The sequence below is a fragment of the Coregonus lavaretus genome, assembly GCF_964263955.1.
Source record: "Coregonus lavaretus genome assembly, chromosome: 40".
NCBI classification, from domain to species: domain Eukaryota; kingdom Metazoa; phylum Chordata; class Actinopteri; order Salmoniformes; family Salmonidae; genus Coregonus; species Coregonus lavaretus.
In genome coordinates, this window is record NC_140027.1 from 2,967,915 (window position 1) to 2,985,803 (window position 17,889).

A 17,889-nucleotide genomic window follows, 5' to 3' on the forward strand; every position below is an offset into this window, starting at 1 on the left:
ATATGTATGGTACATGGCAGTTATGAGATGTATGGTGTGTTCTAAGCAGTATTTTCCCCATTGCATATGGGGGAAATGCACTGAGTGTACAAAACATTAGGAACACCTTCCTGATATTGAGTTGCACCCTTTTTTGCCCTCAGAGCAGCCTCAATCCATCGTGGCATGGACTCTACAAGGTGTCGAAAGCGTTCCACAGGGATGCTGGCCCATGTTGACTCCAATGCTTCCCACAGTTGTGTCAAGTTGGCTGGATGTCCTTTGGGTGGTGGACCATTCTTGATACACACGGGAAACTGTTGAGCGTGAAAAACCCAGCAGCGTTGCAGTTCTTGACACACTCAAACCAGTGCGCCTGGCACCTACTACCATACCCTGTTCAAAGGCACTTAAATCTTTTGTTTTACACAATCCATGTTTCAATTGTCTCAAGGCTTAAATATCATTATTTAACCTGTCTCCTCCCCTTCATCTACACTGATTGAAGTGATTTAACAAATGACATCAATAAGGGATCATAGCGTTCACCTGGATTCACCTGGTCAGGTTATGTAATGGAAAGAGTAGGTGTTCCTAATGTTTTGTACAGTCAGTGGATGTACATTAATATAAAGGATCTGCATGATACTTCCTTAAAAAATATTTGTGGTAAGCTCTTCCAATGGTTTCCACATCATTATGTTGGCTTTCATGTACCCACTCTAATGTCAGTGGGTTTTTGTAGTGTAGTCTTGTTGTCTTATGTTTGTTACGACCATGCTTAAAACCATTTGTGACTATTTGACTCAACTCTCTTCCCTCTTTTTTGTGTCTTCAGGTTTTGAATGAAGAATGCGACCAGAACTGGTACAAGGCGGAGCTGAATGGGAAGGAAGGCTTCATCCCCAAGAACTACATAGAAATGAAGGGACACCCGTAAGTATGAACCAGCCTTAGATACCAGTTGCCTTATATGAGCCTGCCACAAGTCCACATGAAACTGGAGAGCCAAAATGGCGACGTTCACCTCCTCCAAATTACCTCATGTTTAACCTGGAGCTCAAAATTGGGGTATCAAACGTGAGGTTCTAATGTTGGAAGGTTTCAGTACTAGTTTGTCAAATGTCTTTTTTCCAAAGGGCATTTCTTTGTGCTAAATATCAGATGAAAAGTAACTTCATAGACAGTTTTGCTTCCCTAGTTCCCATGGTTAGAACCATTCAGAAGACTCTTGAGCCAGAGTCTAGCTAAATCCTGTGGCTAGGATAAATGCTCCTCTGGTCTGAAGATAAGGTGGATAAAGGACTCCTCATGCTGCTGCTGTGGTCTGGAAGCTAGCCTGGAAGCGGCCCTGCTTTCTAGAGCTGATTTGTGGGTTATAGGCCTCTGAGATCCATGTGGTCGCTGGGTTGTCATCCCAGAATCCCTCATCAAGTGGCATCGTCCGTCTTGACTCCCTATTAGGTCTTCCCCCACAATCGCCCTCTGGCCCAATCTAGTCTATTTGGATATTTCTACATACCCTCCACTTAACATACAGTGCAGTCGGAAAGTATTCAGACCCCTTGACTTTTTCCACATTTTGTTACGTTTCAGCCTGATTCTAAAATGGATTAAATTGTTTTTTCCCCTCATCAATCTACCCACAATACCCCATAATGACAAAGCAAAAACAGGTTTTTAGACATTTTTGCAAATTTATAAAGAATAAAAAAAACGGAAATATCACATTTACAAGTATTCAGACCTTTTACTCAGTACTTTGTTGAAGCACCTTTGGCAGCGATTACAGCCTCGAGTCTTCTTGGGTATGACACTACAAGCTTGGCACACCTGTATTTGGGGAGTTCTCCCATTCTTCTCTGCAGATCCTCACAAGCTCTGTCAGGTTGGATGGGGAGCGTCGCTGCACAGCTATTTTCAGGTCTCTCTAGAGATGTTCGATTGGGTTCAAGTCCGGGCTCTGGCTGGGCCACTCAAGGACATTCAGAGACTTGTCCCGAAGCTACTCCTGCGTTGTCTTGGCTGTGTGCTTAGGGACGTTGTCCTGTTGGAAGGTGAACCTTTGCCCCAGTCTGAGGTCCTGGGCGCTTTGGAGCAGTTTTTCATCAAATATCTCTCTGTACTTTGCTCCGTTCATCTTTCCCTCGATCCTGACTAGTCTCCCAGTCCCTGCCGCTGAAAATCATAATGCTTCACCACCATGCTTCACCGTAGGGATGGTGCCAGGTTTCCTGCAGACGTGATGCTTGGCATTCAGGCCAAAGAGTTCAATCTTGGTTTCATCAGACAAGAGAATCTTGTTTCTCATGGTCTGAGAGTCTTTAGATGCCTTTTGGCAAACTCCAAGCGGGCTGTCATGTGCCTTTTACCTAGGAGTGGCTTCCGTCTGGCCACTCTACCATAAAGGCCTGATTGGTGGAGTGCTGCAGAGATGGTTGTCCTTCTGGAAGGTTCTCCCATCTCCACAGAGGAACTCTAGAGCTCTGTCAGAGTGACCATTTGGTTCTTGGTCACCTCCCTGACCAAGGCCCTTCTCCCCCGATTGCTCAGTTTGGCCAGGCGGCCAGCTCTAGGAATAGTCTTGGTGGTTCCAAACTTTTAAGAATGATGGAGGCCACTCTGTTCTTGGGGACGTTCAATGCTGCAGACATTTTTTGGTACCCTTCCCAAGATCTGTGTCTCGACACAATCCTGTCTCGGAGCTCTACGGACAATTCCTTCAACCTCATGGCTTGGTTTTTGCTCTGACATGTACTGTCAACTGTGGGACCTTATATAGACAGGTGTGTGCCTTTCCAAATCATGTCAATTGAATTTACCACAGGTGGACTCCAATCAAGTTAAATGGAAACAGGATGCACCTGAGCTCAATTTCAAGTCTCATAGGAAAGAGTCTGAATACTTATGTAAATAAGATTTTTCAGTTTTTTATTTTTAATACATTTGCAAACATTTCTTAAAACCTGTTTTCATTTTGTCGTTATGGGGTAGTGTGTAGATTGATGAGGGGGAAAAAATAATACATTTTTGAATAAGGCTGTAACATAACAAAATGTGGATAAAGTGAAGGGGTCTGAATACTTTCCAAATGCACTGTAGGCCCTATTGTATCAATATGGGGCACCGTTTGTAACATGCTATATTTTGTAAAGAATATGACTTCAGTCGAGCCACAGGGCTTTTGTGTAACTGTCAGATAGGAGATGGATTGTACTGTAACTGTCCTACAGAAGCTCTTTCTACATAAACTGTTCTTAAAGGTTTAAATGGATCCTATTCTGAGGGAGCCACTAAATAGAGATGGATTGTACTTTATATTCTACAGACGCACACAGTAGCAAAGAGGGGCTTTGTCCTGTATAGCGTCAGCTGTGTGAGAACGCCTTCCCCACCATCGCCACCTGCTCTCAGGGCTGCGAGGGCTCTCACATGAAAGGCCCATTACACACTGCAACCAATCAGAGACAGAGGGCCCTATTATAGCAGTCAGGAAGAGACTGTCCATTAGCCTTAAGGTTCCTATGACTGATTGGTCAGCTGGGCCTAAATACAGGAGGGAGGGAATCACCTGCTCTATGGAGGAGCAGATGGTGGAGGAGGGTCCAGGATAGCAAGCAGGCAGATGGTGGAGGAGGGTCCAGGATAGCAAGCAGGCAGATGGTGGCGCTGGATAGGAAAAAAACAGTACTCACTTCACTATGGGGCTGGCCTTGGCCTGGTTACATCCACCATGGTTGCTGTTATCATGCTGGAAAGGATCATGTGAGGAGAAGATATCCAAGTCAGCACGGTATGGTTTGGTTTGGCTCGATGTTGTGGAAAGGGCTTTGACTCCCTTATGGAAGCCTGGTAGCCGTGGATGTCAGTGCTACCACATCAAAGAGCAGCACTCGACCACAAAGCAGGAAGGACCAGGATAATAGGAGGATATCCACATTATCTCTCTACCCACAGTGTTACTGTTACCTCAGGGTGTTACCTCAGGGAGATCAGAGCACTGTGGATGAGGGGGTTGGACTTCTGTCATCCCTAAGCCTGTTTGTGTGTGAACACCAGGCACAAAGAATAGCATTGCTAAATGCTAAAGGCTTGTGGGTTGAAACCTATATGGGTCTGAAACCGATGGCTTAGAGATGCTAGTGTTACCTAACAGGTCAATATGTGTATACACATGTAATAAACAGATAACTTGTTCTACTCATATCTGTCATCTTTATATGACTATCAGCTTGTGACACTGTTTGAGGACTCTGCCCTGATGGTGATACGGTATGTGAGACCTGGCTGAATTATCATTCCCTTATGAGGAACAGCTGGAGTTGATCAGGTCTTGTCATGTTGTCTGAGTTCCCAAACGAACAAGCTAAGAGGCTTAGAGCTAGCGTTCACCTGCACTGCCATGCCCTAGTGCAAATGCTATGGCTATTGGCTAATGCTTTGAACACACCGACTGCGTCATTGCGTTTTGGTACACCACTAGTACATTCATTTCCAATGGAACGCTGCGTTTGCCTTGCAGCATTGTGTTGCAAAGGCAGTTGCAGTGCGTTCTGTGTGGTGCATACGTTGGATTTATCGAACTTATGCGTCAAACTGTATGCATAAACGGGTTGACAGAAATGGTAGCAGAAGGTGAATGTTGAAGTTTTGTTGCACACATATCTAGATGATGCTGCATACTATTTTGCGCAATGATGCAGTCGGTGTGTTCAAAGCGTAAGTCAAGGGTATGCGATCGCTCAGATAAGCTACAGTATATGGTAATGCTAAGCTATATTGCTAAATTAAGCTATATAGATAAAGCTCAGGGTGTGTATGCTTTCACTGGTGATAGAGGAGGAAAACATTGTGTGTTGCAACACCTTTGTTGGCACATTGTGACATAACACCTTTATCTGGACAGTAAAATTCCACACCTGACTAGTCACAGAAGGAAAAGGAGGTCCCACACACCAAATAAAATAAAATAAAATAAAATTTTATTGGCCACATGCGCCGAATACAACAGGTGCAGACATTACAGTGAAATGCTTACTTACAGCCCTTAACCAACAGTGCATTTATTTTTAATAAAAAAGTAAAATAAAACAACAACAAAAAAGTGTTGAGAAAAAAAGAGCAGAAGTAAAATAAAATAACAGTAGGGAGGCTATATATACAGGGGGGTACCGGTGCAGAGTCAATGTGCGGGGGCACCGGCTAGTTGAGGTAGTTGAAGTAATATGTACATGTGGGTAGAGTTAAAGTGACTATGCATAAATAATTAACAGAGAAGCAGCAGCGTAAAAAGATGGGGTGGGGGGGGCAGTGCAAATAGTCCGGGTAGCCATGATTAGCTGTTCAGGAGTCTTATGGCTTGGGGGTAGAAGCTGTTGAGAAGTCTTTTGGACCTAGACTTGGTACTCCGGTACCGCTTGCCGTGCGGTAGCAGAGAGAACAGTCTATGACTAGGGTGGCTGGAGTCTTTGACAATTTTGAGGGCCTTCCTCTTACACCGCCTGGTATAGAGGTCCTGGATGGCAGGAAGCTTTGCCCCAGTGATGTACTGGGCCGTACGCACTACCCTCTGTAGTGCCTTGCGGTCGGAGGCCAGTGTGGCAAATGTGTGTTGTTACCTACCCTTACCACCTGGGGGCGGCCCGTCAGGAAGTCCAGGATCCAGTTGCAGAGGGAGGTGTTTAGTCCCAGGATCCTTAGCTTAGTGATGAGCTTTGAGGGCACTATGGTGTTGAATGCTGAGCTGTAGTCAATGAATAGCATTCTCACGTAGGTGTTCCTCTTGTCCAGGTGGGAAAGGGCAGTGTGGAGTGCAATAGAGATTGCATCATCTGTGGATCTGTTGGGGCGGTATGCAAATTGGAGTCGGTCTAGGGTTTCTGGGATAATGGTGTTGATGTGAGCCATGACCAGCCTTTCAAAGCACTTCATGGCAACAGACGTCAGTGCTACGGGTCGGTAGTCATTTAGGCACCACCACACACTGTACATGCATGCGCAAACACACACACACACACACACACACACACACACACACACACACACACACTTTGTATGGAGTATCTGTGGGGGTTGGTGACTGACCGCTGGTATTGGGCAACAGTCAGAGCCAGAGGAGTAGGTAGCAGGTGCGGTTGGCATGGCACCACACAGAGTTGTCATTGTCTTGACCCAAGGCTCCACTAGCTCTTTTATCAGACCAGGAACCTCCCTGTAATTACAACCTACTAGGACAAATGCAAAGAGACAAATTAAATGGCCCACCGGTACTCACTTACTGCATTGATTTCATTCTATTTGGCATGCAAAATAGATGTGATATTATGATTTTGATATCATTGTTTAGTAGTGTTATTGGTCGCTATGCACTTCCCCAACAGACACAACAACCAATACAACGGTCAATAACAGGGGTCAGGTTTGAGGTCAAGCTCTGCTTAAGGCCATGTTCCCATGACATTGAGTCATGCCAATGACCCTACGCTTTGAGGTTACTCAAAGGTCAACGCTAACTAGCTACCTGTCACAACCACACCACAATCAAATTCTGATAAGTGCTGCTTTTCCTACAAATTAAGAAGAAGAAAGAAACACCCAGTGTGGTAGAGCTGGTTGAAACAATGTCATTACAATCAAATGACAACCATGTAAAAACGTCATTTCAACCAGTTTTGCCTGCAGGGTGTTTTTTCTTCTTAATTTGCAGTTAAACAGCACTTATCACTGTTACTTGCAACTTGTTTTTATATTATTTTCAATTAGTTATTAGTGGTTTGTAATGATTTGTTGTTGTTGTTGTTGTTGTGTCCCAGGTGGTTCTATGGTAAGATCCCCCGGGCCAAGGCAGAGGAGATGCTGAACAAACAGAGGCACGATGGGGCCTTCCTCATCCGAGAGTCAGAGAGCGCACCGGGAGACTTCTCACTCTCTGTCAAGTATGTCACACGCACACACTCAGTTCAATCATTGTATCACTGATCGACCCATCATATCCGTTTTCCCTTTTTATTACTTTCAAAAATAAGTTTCTCTCCAATATCAGTCCTCTGTTTAAATAATTGTTCCAACTCTGTGCTAAGTGCTTGCTTTCTCATGCACAGCTCCCATCTTGGTTTGCCAGGGTGGCGTCTAGCCAGCTTGACCTGGGAAGTACTGACTGTTCTAAGTCTAGCAGTGTCTGGCCACCCTGTTCCCACTCTAGTCTTTATGTAAAGTCGCTGTGCAGATCCACAGATCCATATCAAGTTAATTGGCTGTGTCATCTCTGACTCACCTGGGGCTAACCAACATTCATCCGCTACTACAGCACTTTGGTCTCTGTCAGATAGCTCCGGTGTGGGCACTGCTGCCTGTTATCAAAGCTTTGCAAGCTGCCACTTTCCCTAGTCCCAGGCTCTCTGTCTCTGTGTGTGTGTGTGTGTGTGTGTGTATGTGTGTGTGTGTGTGTGTCGCTACTGCTACAATTGCACTGTCCTAGTGTCACAGCTGTGTACCAAACAACCATCCCTGTCTAATGCATTTGTAATGCAATCTAATGAAGTAGGCTATACAACTGTGTCTTCTGCGTTTTATTTCTCTAAAAATCCCAAACCCATGTTATCATGCGGGTAGAAAGAAACTGGGCCAACTGGGCTTAAATCATTAATGGAAGCGCCGACACAGATGGTTATGAAACTAGTGCACACAAAAAACAGGCCGCCTTCTCTTCCACGTCATGTAGATTTAACAGTGTTTTCACTGCTGTCCCCAGATGGTTACCACGGTAAATGTCATCACTCACTTTCTGTTTATTCTATCCTTCTCTCCCTCTCTCTCCTCCTCCTCCTCCTCCTCCTCCTCCTCCTCCTCCTCCTCCTCCTCCTCCTCCTCCTCCTCCTCCTCTCCTCCTCCTCCGCCACAGGTTTGGTAATCACAGATCTGGAATGGTTGGATTGATAGAAGTAGTAGGGTGGTCACCTTGTTTAAAGTGAACCAATCACTTATAGATCTATGCTTCTTCTCCCCAGGTTTGGTAATGACGTGCAGCACTTCAAGGTCCTGCGTGACGGGGCTGGGAAGTACTTCCTGTGGGTGGTCAAGTTCAACTCTCTCAACTCCCTGGTGGACTACCACCGTTCCACCTCTGTGTCCCGCAACCAGCCCATCTTCCTCAGAGACATCGAGCAGGTCCCACAGGTGAGGAGGGAGGGACACACACAGTGAAGACATCAAAACTATGAAATAACACATATGGAATCATGTAGTAACCAAAAAAGTGTTAAACAAATCAAAATATATTTTATATTTGAGATTCTTAAAATAGCCACCCTTTGCCTTGATGACAGCTTGGCACACTCTTGAAAAGAAAAACCTTTGAATGAGTAGGTGTGTCCAAACTTCTGACTGGTAGTGTAAGTATTCACACCCCTGAGTCAATACTTTGTAGAATCACCTTTTGGGAATGATTACAGCAGTGAGTCTTTCTGGGTAAGTCTCTAAGAGCTTTCCACACCTGGACTGTGCAACATCTACATTTTTACATTTACATTTACATTTACCCATTATTCTTTTCAAAATCCTTCAAGCTCTGTCAAATTGGTGGTTGATCATTGCTAGACAACCATTTTCAGGTCTTGCCATAGATTTTCCAAGTAGATTTAAGTCAACTGTAACTCGGCCACTCAGGAACATTCACTGTCTTCTTGGTAAGCAACTAGTGTATATTTGGCCTTGTGTTTCAGTTTTTTTTGCTGAAAGGTGAATTCCTCTCCCAGTGTCTGGTGGAAAGCAGACTGAACCAGGTTTATCTCTAGGATTTTGCCTGTTCTTAGCTCCAGTTAGTTAATTTTTTTATCCTGAAAAACTCCCCAGTCCTTAACGATTACAAGCATATCCATAACATGACGCAGCCACCACTATGCTTGAAAATATGGAGTGGTACTCAGTAATGTGTTGTATTGGATTTGCCCGAAACATAACACTTTGTATTCAGATCAAAAAGTTAATTGCTTTGCCACCTTTTCCTTGCAGTATTTAGTACCTTGTTGCAAACAGGATACATGTTTTGGAATTTTAAAAAATCTATACAGGCTTCCTTCTTTTCACTCTGTCAATTAGGTTAGTATTGTGGAGTAACTACAATGTTGTTGATCCATCCTCAGTTTTCTTTTATCAGAACCATTCAACTCTAACAGTTATAAAGTCACCATTGGCCTCATGGTGAAATTCCTGAGCGGTTTCCTTCCTCTCCGGCAACTGAGTTAGGAAGGACACCTGTATCTTTGTAGTGACTGGGTGTATTGATAGACCATCCAAAGTGTAATAAAAAACTTCACCGTGCTCAAAGGGATATTCAATGTCTGCTTTTATTAAATTTTTTACCCATCTACCAATAGATACCTTTTGCGAGACATTGGAAAACCTCCCTGGTCTTTGTGGTTGAATCTGTGTTTGAAATTCACCACTCGACCTTACAGATAATTGTATGTGTGGGGTACAGAGATGAGGTAGTCATTAAAAAAAACCAATTATTGCACCCAAAGTGAGTACATTCAACTTATTATGTGACTTCTTAAGCACATTTGTACTCCTGAACTTATTTAGGCTTGCCATAACAAAGGGGTTGAATACTTATTCACTCAAGACATTTCAGCTTTTCATTTATTTAATGAATTTGTTAAAATTTCGAAACCATAATTCCACTTTGACATTATGGAGTATTGTGTGTGTGTAGGCCAAGGACAAAGAAAACATATAAATTTAATCAATTTTAAATTCAGGCTGTAACACAACAAAATGTGGAAAAAGTTGAGGGTTGTGATTACTTGTTCTGAAGGCACTGTACGTATACACAGCGCTGCACATCATACGGAATACCAGGGAAATCCTCATCTCCGACAATCATTTAATGAGATTGCATCACGTAATCTCATCTAAGCAATCATGCAAAAACACAGTTTAGCCGATTATCAGTCAACGACAGTTCACTAAGCAATTTTGCAGACAAATACACTACTGTTCACTTAGAAATGTCCTTGTTTTCGAAAGAAAAGCAATTTTTTTGGCCATTAAAATAACATCAAATTGATCAGAAATACAGTGTAGACATTGTTAATGTTGTAAATGGCTATTGTAGCTGGAAACGGCAGATTTTTAATGGAATATCTACATAGGCGTACAGAGGCCCATTATCAGCAACCATCAGTCCTGTGTTCCAATGGCGCGTTGTGTTTGCTAATCCAAGTTTATCATTTTAAAAGGCTAATTGATCATTAGAAAACCCTTTTGCAATTATGTTAGCACAGCTGAAAACTGTTGTGCTGATTAAAGAAGCAATAAAACTGGCCTTCTTGAGACTAGTTGAGGATCTGGAGCATCAGCAATTGTGGGTTCGATTACAGGCTCAAAATGTCCAGAAACAAAGAACTTTCTTCTGTAACTCGTCAGTCTATTCTTGTTCTGAGAAATGAAGGCTATTCTATGTGAGAAATTGCCACGAAACTGAAGATCTCGTACAACGCTGTGTACTCCCTTCAGTGAACAGCGCAAACTGGCTCTAACCAGAATAGAAAGAGGAGTGGGAGGCCCCAGTGCACAACTGAGCAAGAGGACAAATACATTGAGAGTGTCTAGTTTGAGAAACAGACGCCTCACAGATCCTCAACTGGCAGCTTCATTAAATAGTACCCGCAAAACACCAGTCTCAACGTCAACAGTGAAGAGGCGACTCCAGGATGCTGACCTGAGTTGCAAAGAAAAAGCCATATCTCAGACTGGCCAATAAAAATAAAAGATTAAGATGGGCAAAAGAACACAGACACTGGACAGAGGAAGACTGGAAAAAAGTGTTATGGACAGACGAATCGAGGTTTGAGGTGTTCGGAATCACAAAGAAGAACATTTTTGAGATGCAGACCAAATGAAAAGATGCTGGAGGAGTGCTTGATGCCATCTGTCAAGCATGGTGGAGGCAATGTGATGGTCTGGTGGTGGTAAAGTGGGAGATTTGTACAGGGTAAAAGTGGAAGGCTATCAGTCCATTTTGCAATGCCATGCCATACCCTGTGGATGGCACTTGATTGGAGCCAATTTCCTCCTACAACAGGACAATGACCCAAAGCACAGCTCCAAACTATGCAATAACTATTTAGGGAAGAAGCAGTCAGCTGGTATTCTGTCTATAAAGGAGTGGCCAGCACAGTCACCGGATCTCAACCCTATTCAGCTGTTGTGGGAGCAGCTTGACCGTATGGTACGTAAGAAGTGCCCATCAAGCCAATCCAACTTGTGGGAGGTGCTTCAGGAAGCATGGGGTGAAATCTCTTCAGATTACCTCAACAAATTGACAACTAGAATGCCAAAGGTCTGCAAGGCTGTAATTGCTGCAAATGGAAGATTCTTTGACGAAAGCAAAGTTTGAAGGACACAATTATTATTTCAATTAAAAATAATTATTTCTAACCTTGTCAATGACAGCATTTGCTAGATTTCCTATTCCAACTCATTTCATGTATGTTTTCATGGAAAACAAGGACATTTCTATGTGACCTGCCCGACTACACTCGCCACATATTCTAACCAATGTGTTTCTCCTCTCTTGTCTCTCCAGCATTCAACGTATGTGCAGGCGCTGTTCGACTTCGACCCTCAGGAGGACGGCGAGCTGGGCTTCCGACGCGGCGACTTCATCCAGGTCCTGGACAACTCCGACCCCAACTGGTGGAAAGGGGCGTGCCACGGCCAGACGGGCATGTTCCCGCGCAACTACGTCACGCCCGTCAACCAAAACATGTGATTAAGTCACGCCCGTCAACCAAAACATTTGATTGGCTAAGTGAATAATGACATGGTCCCCCATTGGCCCATTTACACCCCCTCAGGACTTTCTGAGGGACACTTCAGAAACACAGACCTAAATGAGGAATGGAGGAATGGGAAGAGGAGCATAAACCCTGCAAAGACACACAGAGAGAGAGAGAGAGGCAGATTTCATTACTCAGACTCTACAGTTGACTCTGTGGATTCTTTGAGGGAGACACACGGAACAGAGAAGCATTGCAAAGGAACACAAGGGATATAGCTAGACTCCGGCAACGGCCTCCCTGCCTATACGTTGTTTGTTTTCTTTCTTTTATGCATGACATCACCACCCTATGTTTCAGTCTATTAGACAAAGACAATGAAAAAGATGTCAGAGACCAAAGACTCTAGTCTAGTGTGTTATTGATATCAACCCAGCTTTGGGCTCTCAGAGAAGGACCATGGATGTGTTTTCGATGTGTATGTATATCTATAAATATTTGTAGTTTGAGCCTGTTTTAGTGTGTGTTTTTTTCATTCATTTACTTGATTTCTTCTCTATTTGTAGGCCTAAATATTGTCATATTCATTTGGTACCAAATGGAAGAAAACAGACCGAAACAGGGAGGAACTACCTGAACTGAATAAGAAACACTTGTTTTTGTTTTCCGTAGCAAAACGTTTTGCTACGTTTTGAAACTGTGCACTAATGAATATGACCCAGATCATGCACAGAGGCTCTGAGACAAGAAGCTAAATGGTTTTCATGTGATCGGGAGTTATTCAATACGCTCAAGACAGGAATAATATTTCAATCATATTTAAGATGGAAATCTAATTTGGGAAAAATGTCCGGATTTCTACTTTGTTCTTGTGTGAAAGCGGAAACTCGGCTATCAGCTGGAACAAATTGTCATTTTTTTAACCCGTTTAGACATTTAGGGGCTTTCTGCATTCTTAAATGTAGCCATCTTTCTCAATAAAATCAGAGACAATGGTATAGAGTTTTATGTCCACCTGCAAACAATAGACGTAACTGATGATGTGGCTGATTCAATATGACCTAAACGTAGCTAAATCATCTTGTAAGGGTTCTGTATGGAGATTGCTAGTGAAACGGCAGTATCCTTACAATCATCAGTTCTATGAAAGAAGGGATTGAATAGTATACAGATGAGAGCGCTACACTCAGTGATTTCACCCTGCGTCTGTTGAAGTTGGATTGTGCCTTTTCCATCTCTAGTGTTTTCTGTCTCTCCAGGTTGACCAATGAGCGCTTTTAAGCGGCAGATCGCAGAGATATGGGGACCAATGAAATGTCTCCATTCTCCACACATGCCTGCCATTGGTTAGGGGCTACCTTATGGAATCCCCAGTCTGTATCTCTGATTATGGAACGTATCAAAAGGGCTTTTGGAATTCTATGACATTAGATGCAAAGACATTCTCTGTCGATTAGTTTGTGTCGAAAGGGGGACATTTTTGACAGCGGGCGAAAATAAGTCACAGAAAAGATAGTTTTAGCATTTCCTGAAAGAGGGGACATGAATTGTCATGAAGACCAATATAAGTGCTTGATCTGGGCAACATCTTAACTCTTTATCCTTCAGTCAGTGTCTGCTTGTGACGGAGGCAGAATGGAATCCTCCATCTTGATAAAGAGATTAAAGGACCAACGATGCTGACTCTAGATCAGGACGACAAGCGCAACGGGTGGGTCATTGACCTCTATTGAACTCTGTGTCCACAACTCTCTACTTTGGACCTTTTGAGAATCTTGAAGAGGACCTCAAATGCAAGAAATTCCATCTTATCTCTCCTTCACTCTTCTTGTTATTCCCCATCTACACTTATGCTTTTGGTTTCTTACATTTTACATTTTAGTCATTTGAAGTGAAATGGCTGAAATACACGAAGAGGCAGGTCTGAAGGGAATATGCAGGGAGTGGACCATGCAAGTTTTTCAATGTTATTTCTAGCCTGCAATGAACTGCAATGAGCCAATCCAATGAACTGATACTCCAATTGACTTGCAGGTGTTTGAGAATGCAAGGGCAGGGGAGACCTTGCTTATGTGGTTCCGCTATGAACTGTAGCCTGCTATGTGTCATCTTGCTGTTGTTGCAAAGCCCCCCCCCCATTGAAAGTTCAGTATGTCACACTATGTCAAAAAAAGCACGAAAATGTGACATGTGTATGTATTGTCTGTACGAGACTTGTGTATATACTTCAGGTGTGTCTGAATTCTCAGCCAATCATATGACATGTATGACCCTGAGATTTTCCTGCCCAACTGACCATCTGATCTGGAGTATTTCCTAGTCATGTCACGTGTTCAAGAAAAATTCCTGGCCCTAGACTTTATGTGATTGCAGAGGTCAATGTTTCTGCAGGTTTAGAGTTGAGACTGGTACACTATTGGTTGACTCTTTGCCTGGTTAAACCAGATTGAACGCTGCATTCAGTCTGTTCTACCAGACTGTGGATGTAGCTGCTCTCAAGGGGCTGATAAATAGCACCCAGTCCAAAACGTTGATGTCTAATTACGCTGTCTCTAGGTTCCTGGACAGCCTTGCATTCTCCCATTGTCAATATTTACTCTCTCCTCCGTCAGTCAGTCATTCATTACAGTGCGAAGGTCGCCAGCAAGTGAACCATTCATTAAGCCTAGTTAAATAATACGTAACGCTGCACTCAGCACTCACTATTGATTCACTTCAGTGACAATAGTCTCCAGTCTGGTTTAACCAGTCTACAGGTATCATTCTATGGTTTATTTCCTCGTCCACTCAACTGCAGCCGTCTGACTCGTATTATTCCAGAGTGGTATCAGACAGTGGTTGACACTTAAGATGATGTGATTGTTTACATTATGCTGGAAAGTCTTTGTATGTATATCTATTTGACATGGTTGCTTTATGATGTCATTTCACGATGTGTGTGTGTATTTGGAGAAGAAAAAAAACATTTCATTTTTCAAACGGGAGGATGATGATCACCCCTGATGTCTGTCACAGCATTTGATTTCCTTTGATCGTAGATAGACAGAATAATAAAACAATCACTATGAAAAAGCTACTGTTGTGACGTTGGTTACTTCTTGTTGTCGCGGGTACTGTATGTTTCAGATTAGAACAATCAAAAAAAATTTGAGGAAGTTCTACGCATAGAAATTAGAACATTATGGGCCAGTACCCCAGACACAGATTAAGCCTAGTCATTAAATTCTAAACGCTTTCAATGTAGATTCTCCATTGAGAATGCTTTTTAGTCCAAGATTAGGCTTCATTCGGGAAACTGGCCCTGTATCTCTATGGTTACTCCTCTAACTATTTCACCACTGTAGACCAACATAGAGAGTTCCTACACAGAGCATGGAGGCACAATGTAGCAGATTGGGCCCTTATCAAGGGTCATGCTTGGGTTACACTCAACACTGCACACTGACACAATGTTTCAAAAGAGAAAGATGCTGATTAACTGGGTGACATAAGTAGTCAGATAATATGCCCAAGTCCTGATCTAAGGTCAGTTTGACATGTACCCACTAATGGGTACTATTAGAAACAGGGTATGTTAAGTCTTATCCTAGATCTGTGCTCACAGCCCAGACAGTCTCAAGAGTAAGATTGCTGATATAGGATCAGTTTAGCCTTTTAGATAATTAATATGATTATATGGACAGTGGGGGGACCTGATCCTAGATCAGCACTCCAACGCTGAGACGCTTTATAAATACAGGCCCATAGGCTCCCTCTACCCAGTAGCGTTGAGTGGATAAAATCACTGGGGAAGTCAAGCCAAGAAAAAAACAATAGCCGTATTAAACCAATGTGTTGTGATAATTGCGTTGTTTGCTCTATAACCTGTTAGTTCATATACCTTGACACCGTGATATACAGACCTAAGGCCGAGACAATAAGAAGACACAGTGGCAGAATAAATTCAACCACACCTTTGTTTCATCACAAAAGTCCACAAAACATATTGCATGTAACAAACAGTTACATGACCTACAGCATGGTCAAGCAAGGTAATGTTTCCGACATTTTCGGACTACTAAACAACTATTGATTTAGAACCACAGAGAGTTACCGCAAGTCGCAAAGAAAACAGGAGCTGCCTCCACTATTCCATCACCATTTCAACTGCAACATTTCAACATCATCAAATCACCTATGCTTAGTCTAATACAGTGACAACTAAAATATACCCAAAACTATTTAGTCCAATCAACGTAAGCTAAATATGATGTGGCTGTCCATGGTACTGATTTCAGTTTGTGTTTGGTGTGTGTGTGTGTGTGTGCAAGTAGAAAAACCATGTTGACTCACCCTACTTGTAGAGAATCACCAATACCATCCTCCTCTTTCATGTTGCCTAAACGGTCTATGACTCTGTCATACAGTACACGCTTTTAGTTTTTGTTGTCCTAGGCTACCTGGCTAAAATGCTTGCTCGCTAGCCTAACTTCCTTTCATGGGCAACGATGCACCAGGCCAGCTAGTTAACATTAGCATACTACATACATCTAGCAACATGTTGAACTTCCATTCTCTCAGGCCACGGGCACAATGTATTAATTTATGCTTGGATCAGAATCACCATTATAATCATTGGCCAGTACAGAGAAGTAAAACCACAAGTCCAAATCCCTACCGCCATCAATGGCTAATATAGGAAAGGGCCGATTTTAGCTCGCTAGCTAGTCACCGGAGGACAATGACACGAGATGCAAAAATTCTAGTTTTTTTCTGTCAATGACATTTGGCTGCTGATGTGATTGGTCTGAAGCCAAATCCGAACTGGCTTCCCTTGACACTTTCTTTTGGTGCACCAGGACCTTTCACAGCTGAGCTCACTCAGTTTAGCTCAACACTGGCTATTATTCTTTTAAAAATGTATCAAGGGAGGCCAAATGTTCGCTGGGTTCCCTTGCATTCAATGCTACGGGCGGCAACAATTTCATACTTTTTTGACCAGACAGTATCAGATTGATACGCTACACATACTGAGACAGAGGTGTGCTGTTTCATTCGCTCGGATGCTTTCTCCGGTGAGATACATTCAGCCTCTTGCGAATTGAAGGACATTTATGAAACACAGAGAGACAAAATAAACAATTATTTTGTATGTTTTTTTCTTAGTCCATTTTTTGTGGAAGCCTGGCTTCCCTTGGCATCAATGAATACACACCACTGCATCTACCTGGAGTGTATGTAATAGAGATTGTCTCTCTCTGGGTTGGGAGGAGTTGTCTCATGGTCATCCTGCTGTCAGTCATGTGTATGACTCATCTCCAGATCAAAGTGAGTGTGTGGGGTAGAGGAGCCACTTCTCCCTGACATGAACTTCCTGGCTGAAACACATGCAAAAACCCATACGCTGCCTCACACTGACGTCTTTGTACCCCAGCCTGATCTAATCTAATCTGAGGTTTTGATCTGAGTCTGTTATAGACTGTGCTGTTCTTTCACACATTGGCACTCCCCTCAGAGGGTTCACAGGGAGAAGGTTACTCACCTAAACAGAAGATAAAGTGAATGTTGAAGAAGAGGGGAACTGGTGTATCTCGGTGCTCTAGAAGTCAACTATAGTGTAAAGGTGACATGCTGTCTATCTATGATGTACATGCATTTGCATCATGGTACTCATACCATATTTGCATAAACAATGGCCCTATCTAGAGTTTTGCTCTTGTGAGGCTTTGGTACAGTACTCTGGTTCTTTCCAGTAAGGCCGGCAGATGGTCATAGATTATATACTGTGCTATTAGCGCCATCTGTTGGCAATACAACATAATTACAGTACAAAAACAACGGAACACAGCGACTACAGAAAAAGTTGAACTGGGAACTAATTAAGTGAAACCTATTCTAAAAACTGTACAAAGATAACAATATATTATAATCTGGTGTATTTGTGCGCCAAAAAAAAGACACTACATGCTCACCAGCATCAATCGGCAGGTATCCATTGACCCATAGCAGCAGGAAGTATGGGTGCAGAGGGTGCTGCAGCACCCCCTGAAAAATCATAATAAATAAAAAATATATATACATATATTTAAAAATATATATTATTTCACAAAAGCAGTGCAATGGGCCTTTAATAGTCCTGTATCTGTCTGGT

General features: G+C 42.9%; 1 protein-coding gene across 1 annotated transcript in view; it reads left to right on the forward strand.

Annotated features, from left to right (window-relative positions):
* LOC311113759 (growth factor receptor-bound protein 2-like) overlaps window positions 1-13,925 on the forward strand; it is a 37,538-nt gene extending 23,613 nt beyond the window's left edge. The window contains exons 2-5 of the mRNA XM_084157065.1: window positions 818-915; window positions 6,792-6,914; window positions 7,986-8,154; window positions 11,567-13,925. Of these exons, the coding sequence (XP_084013191.1) occupies window positions 818-915; window positions 6,792-6,914; window positions 7,986-8,154; window positions 11,567-11,752 (576 nt within the window). The 3' untranslated portion in view covers window positions 11,753-13,925. The remainder of the gene's footprint in view (window positions 1-817; window positions 916-6,791; window positions 6,915-7,985; window positions 8,155-11,566) is intronic.
* Window positions 13,926-17,889: the final 3,964 nt, after the last annotated feature.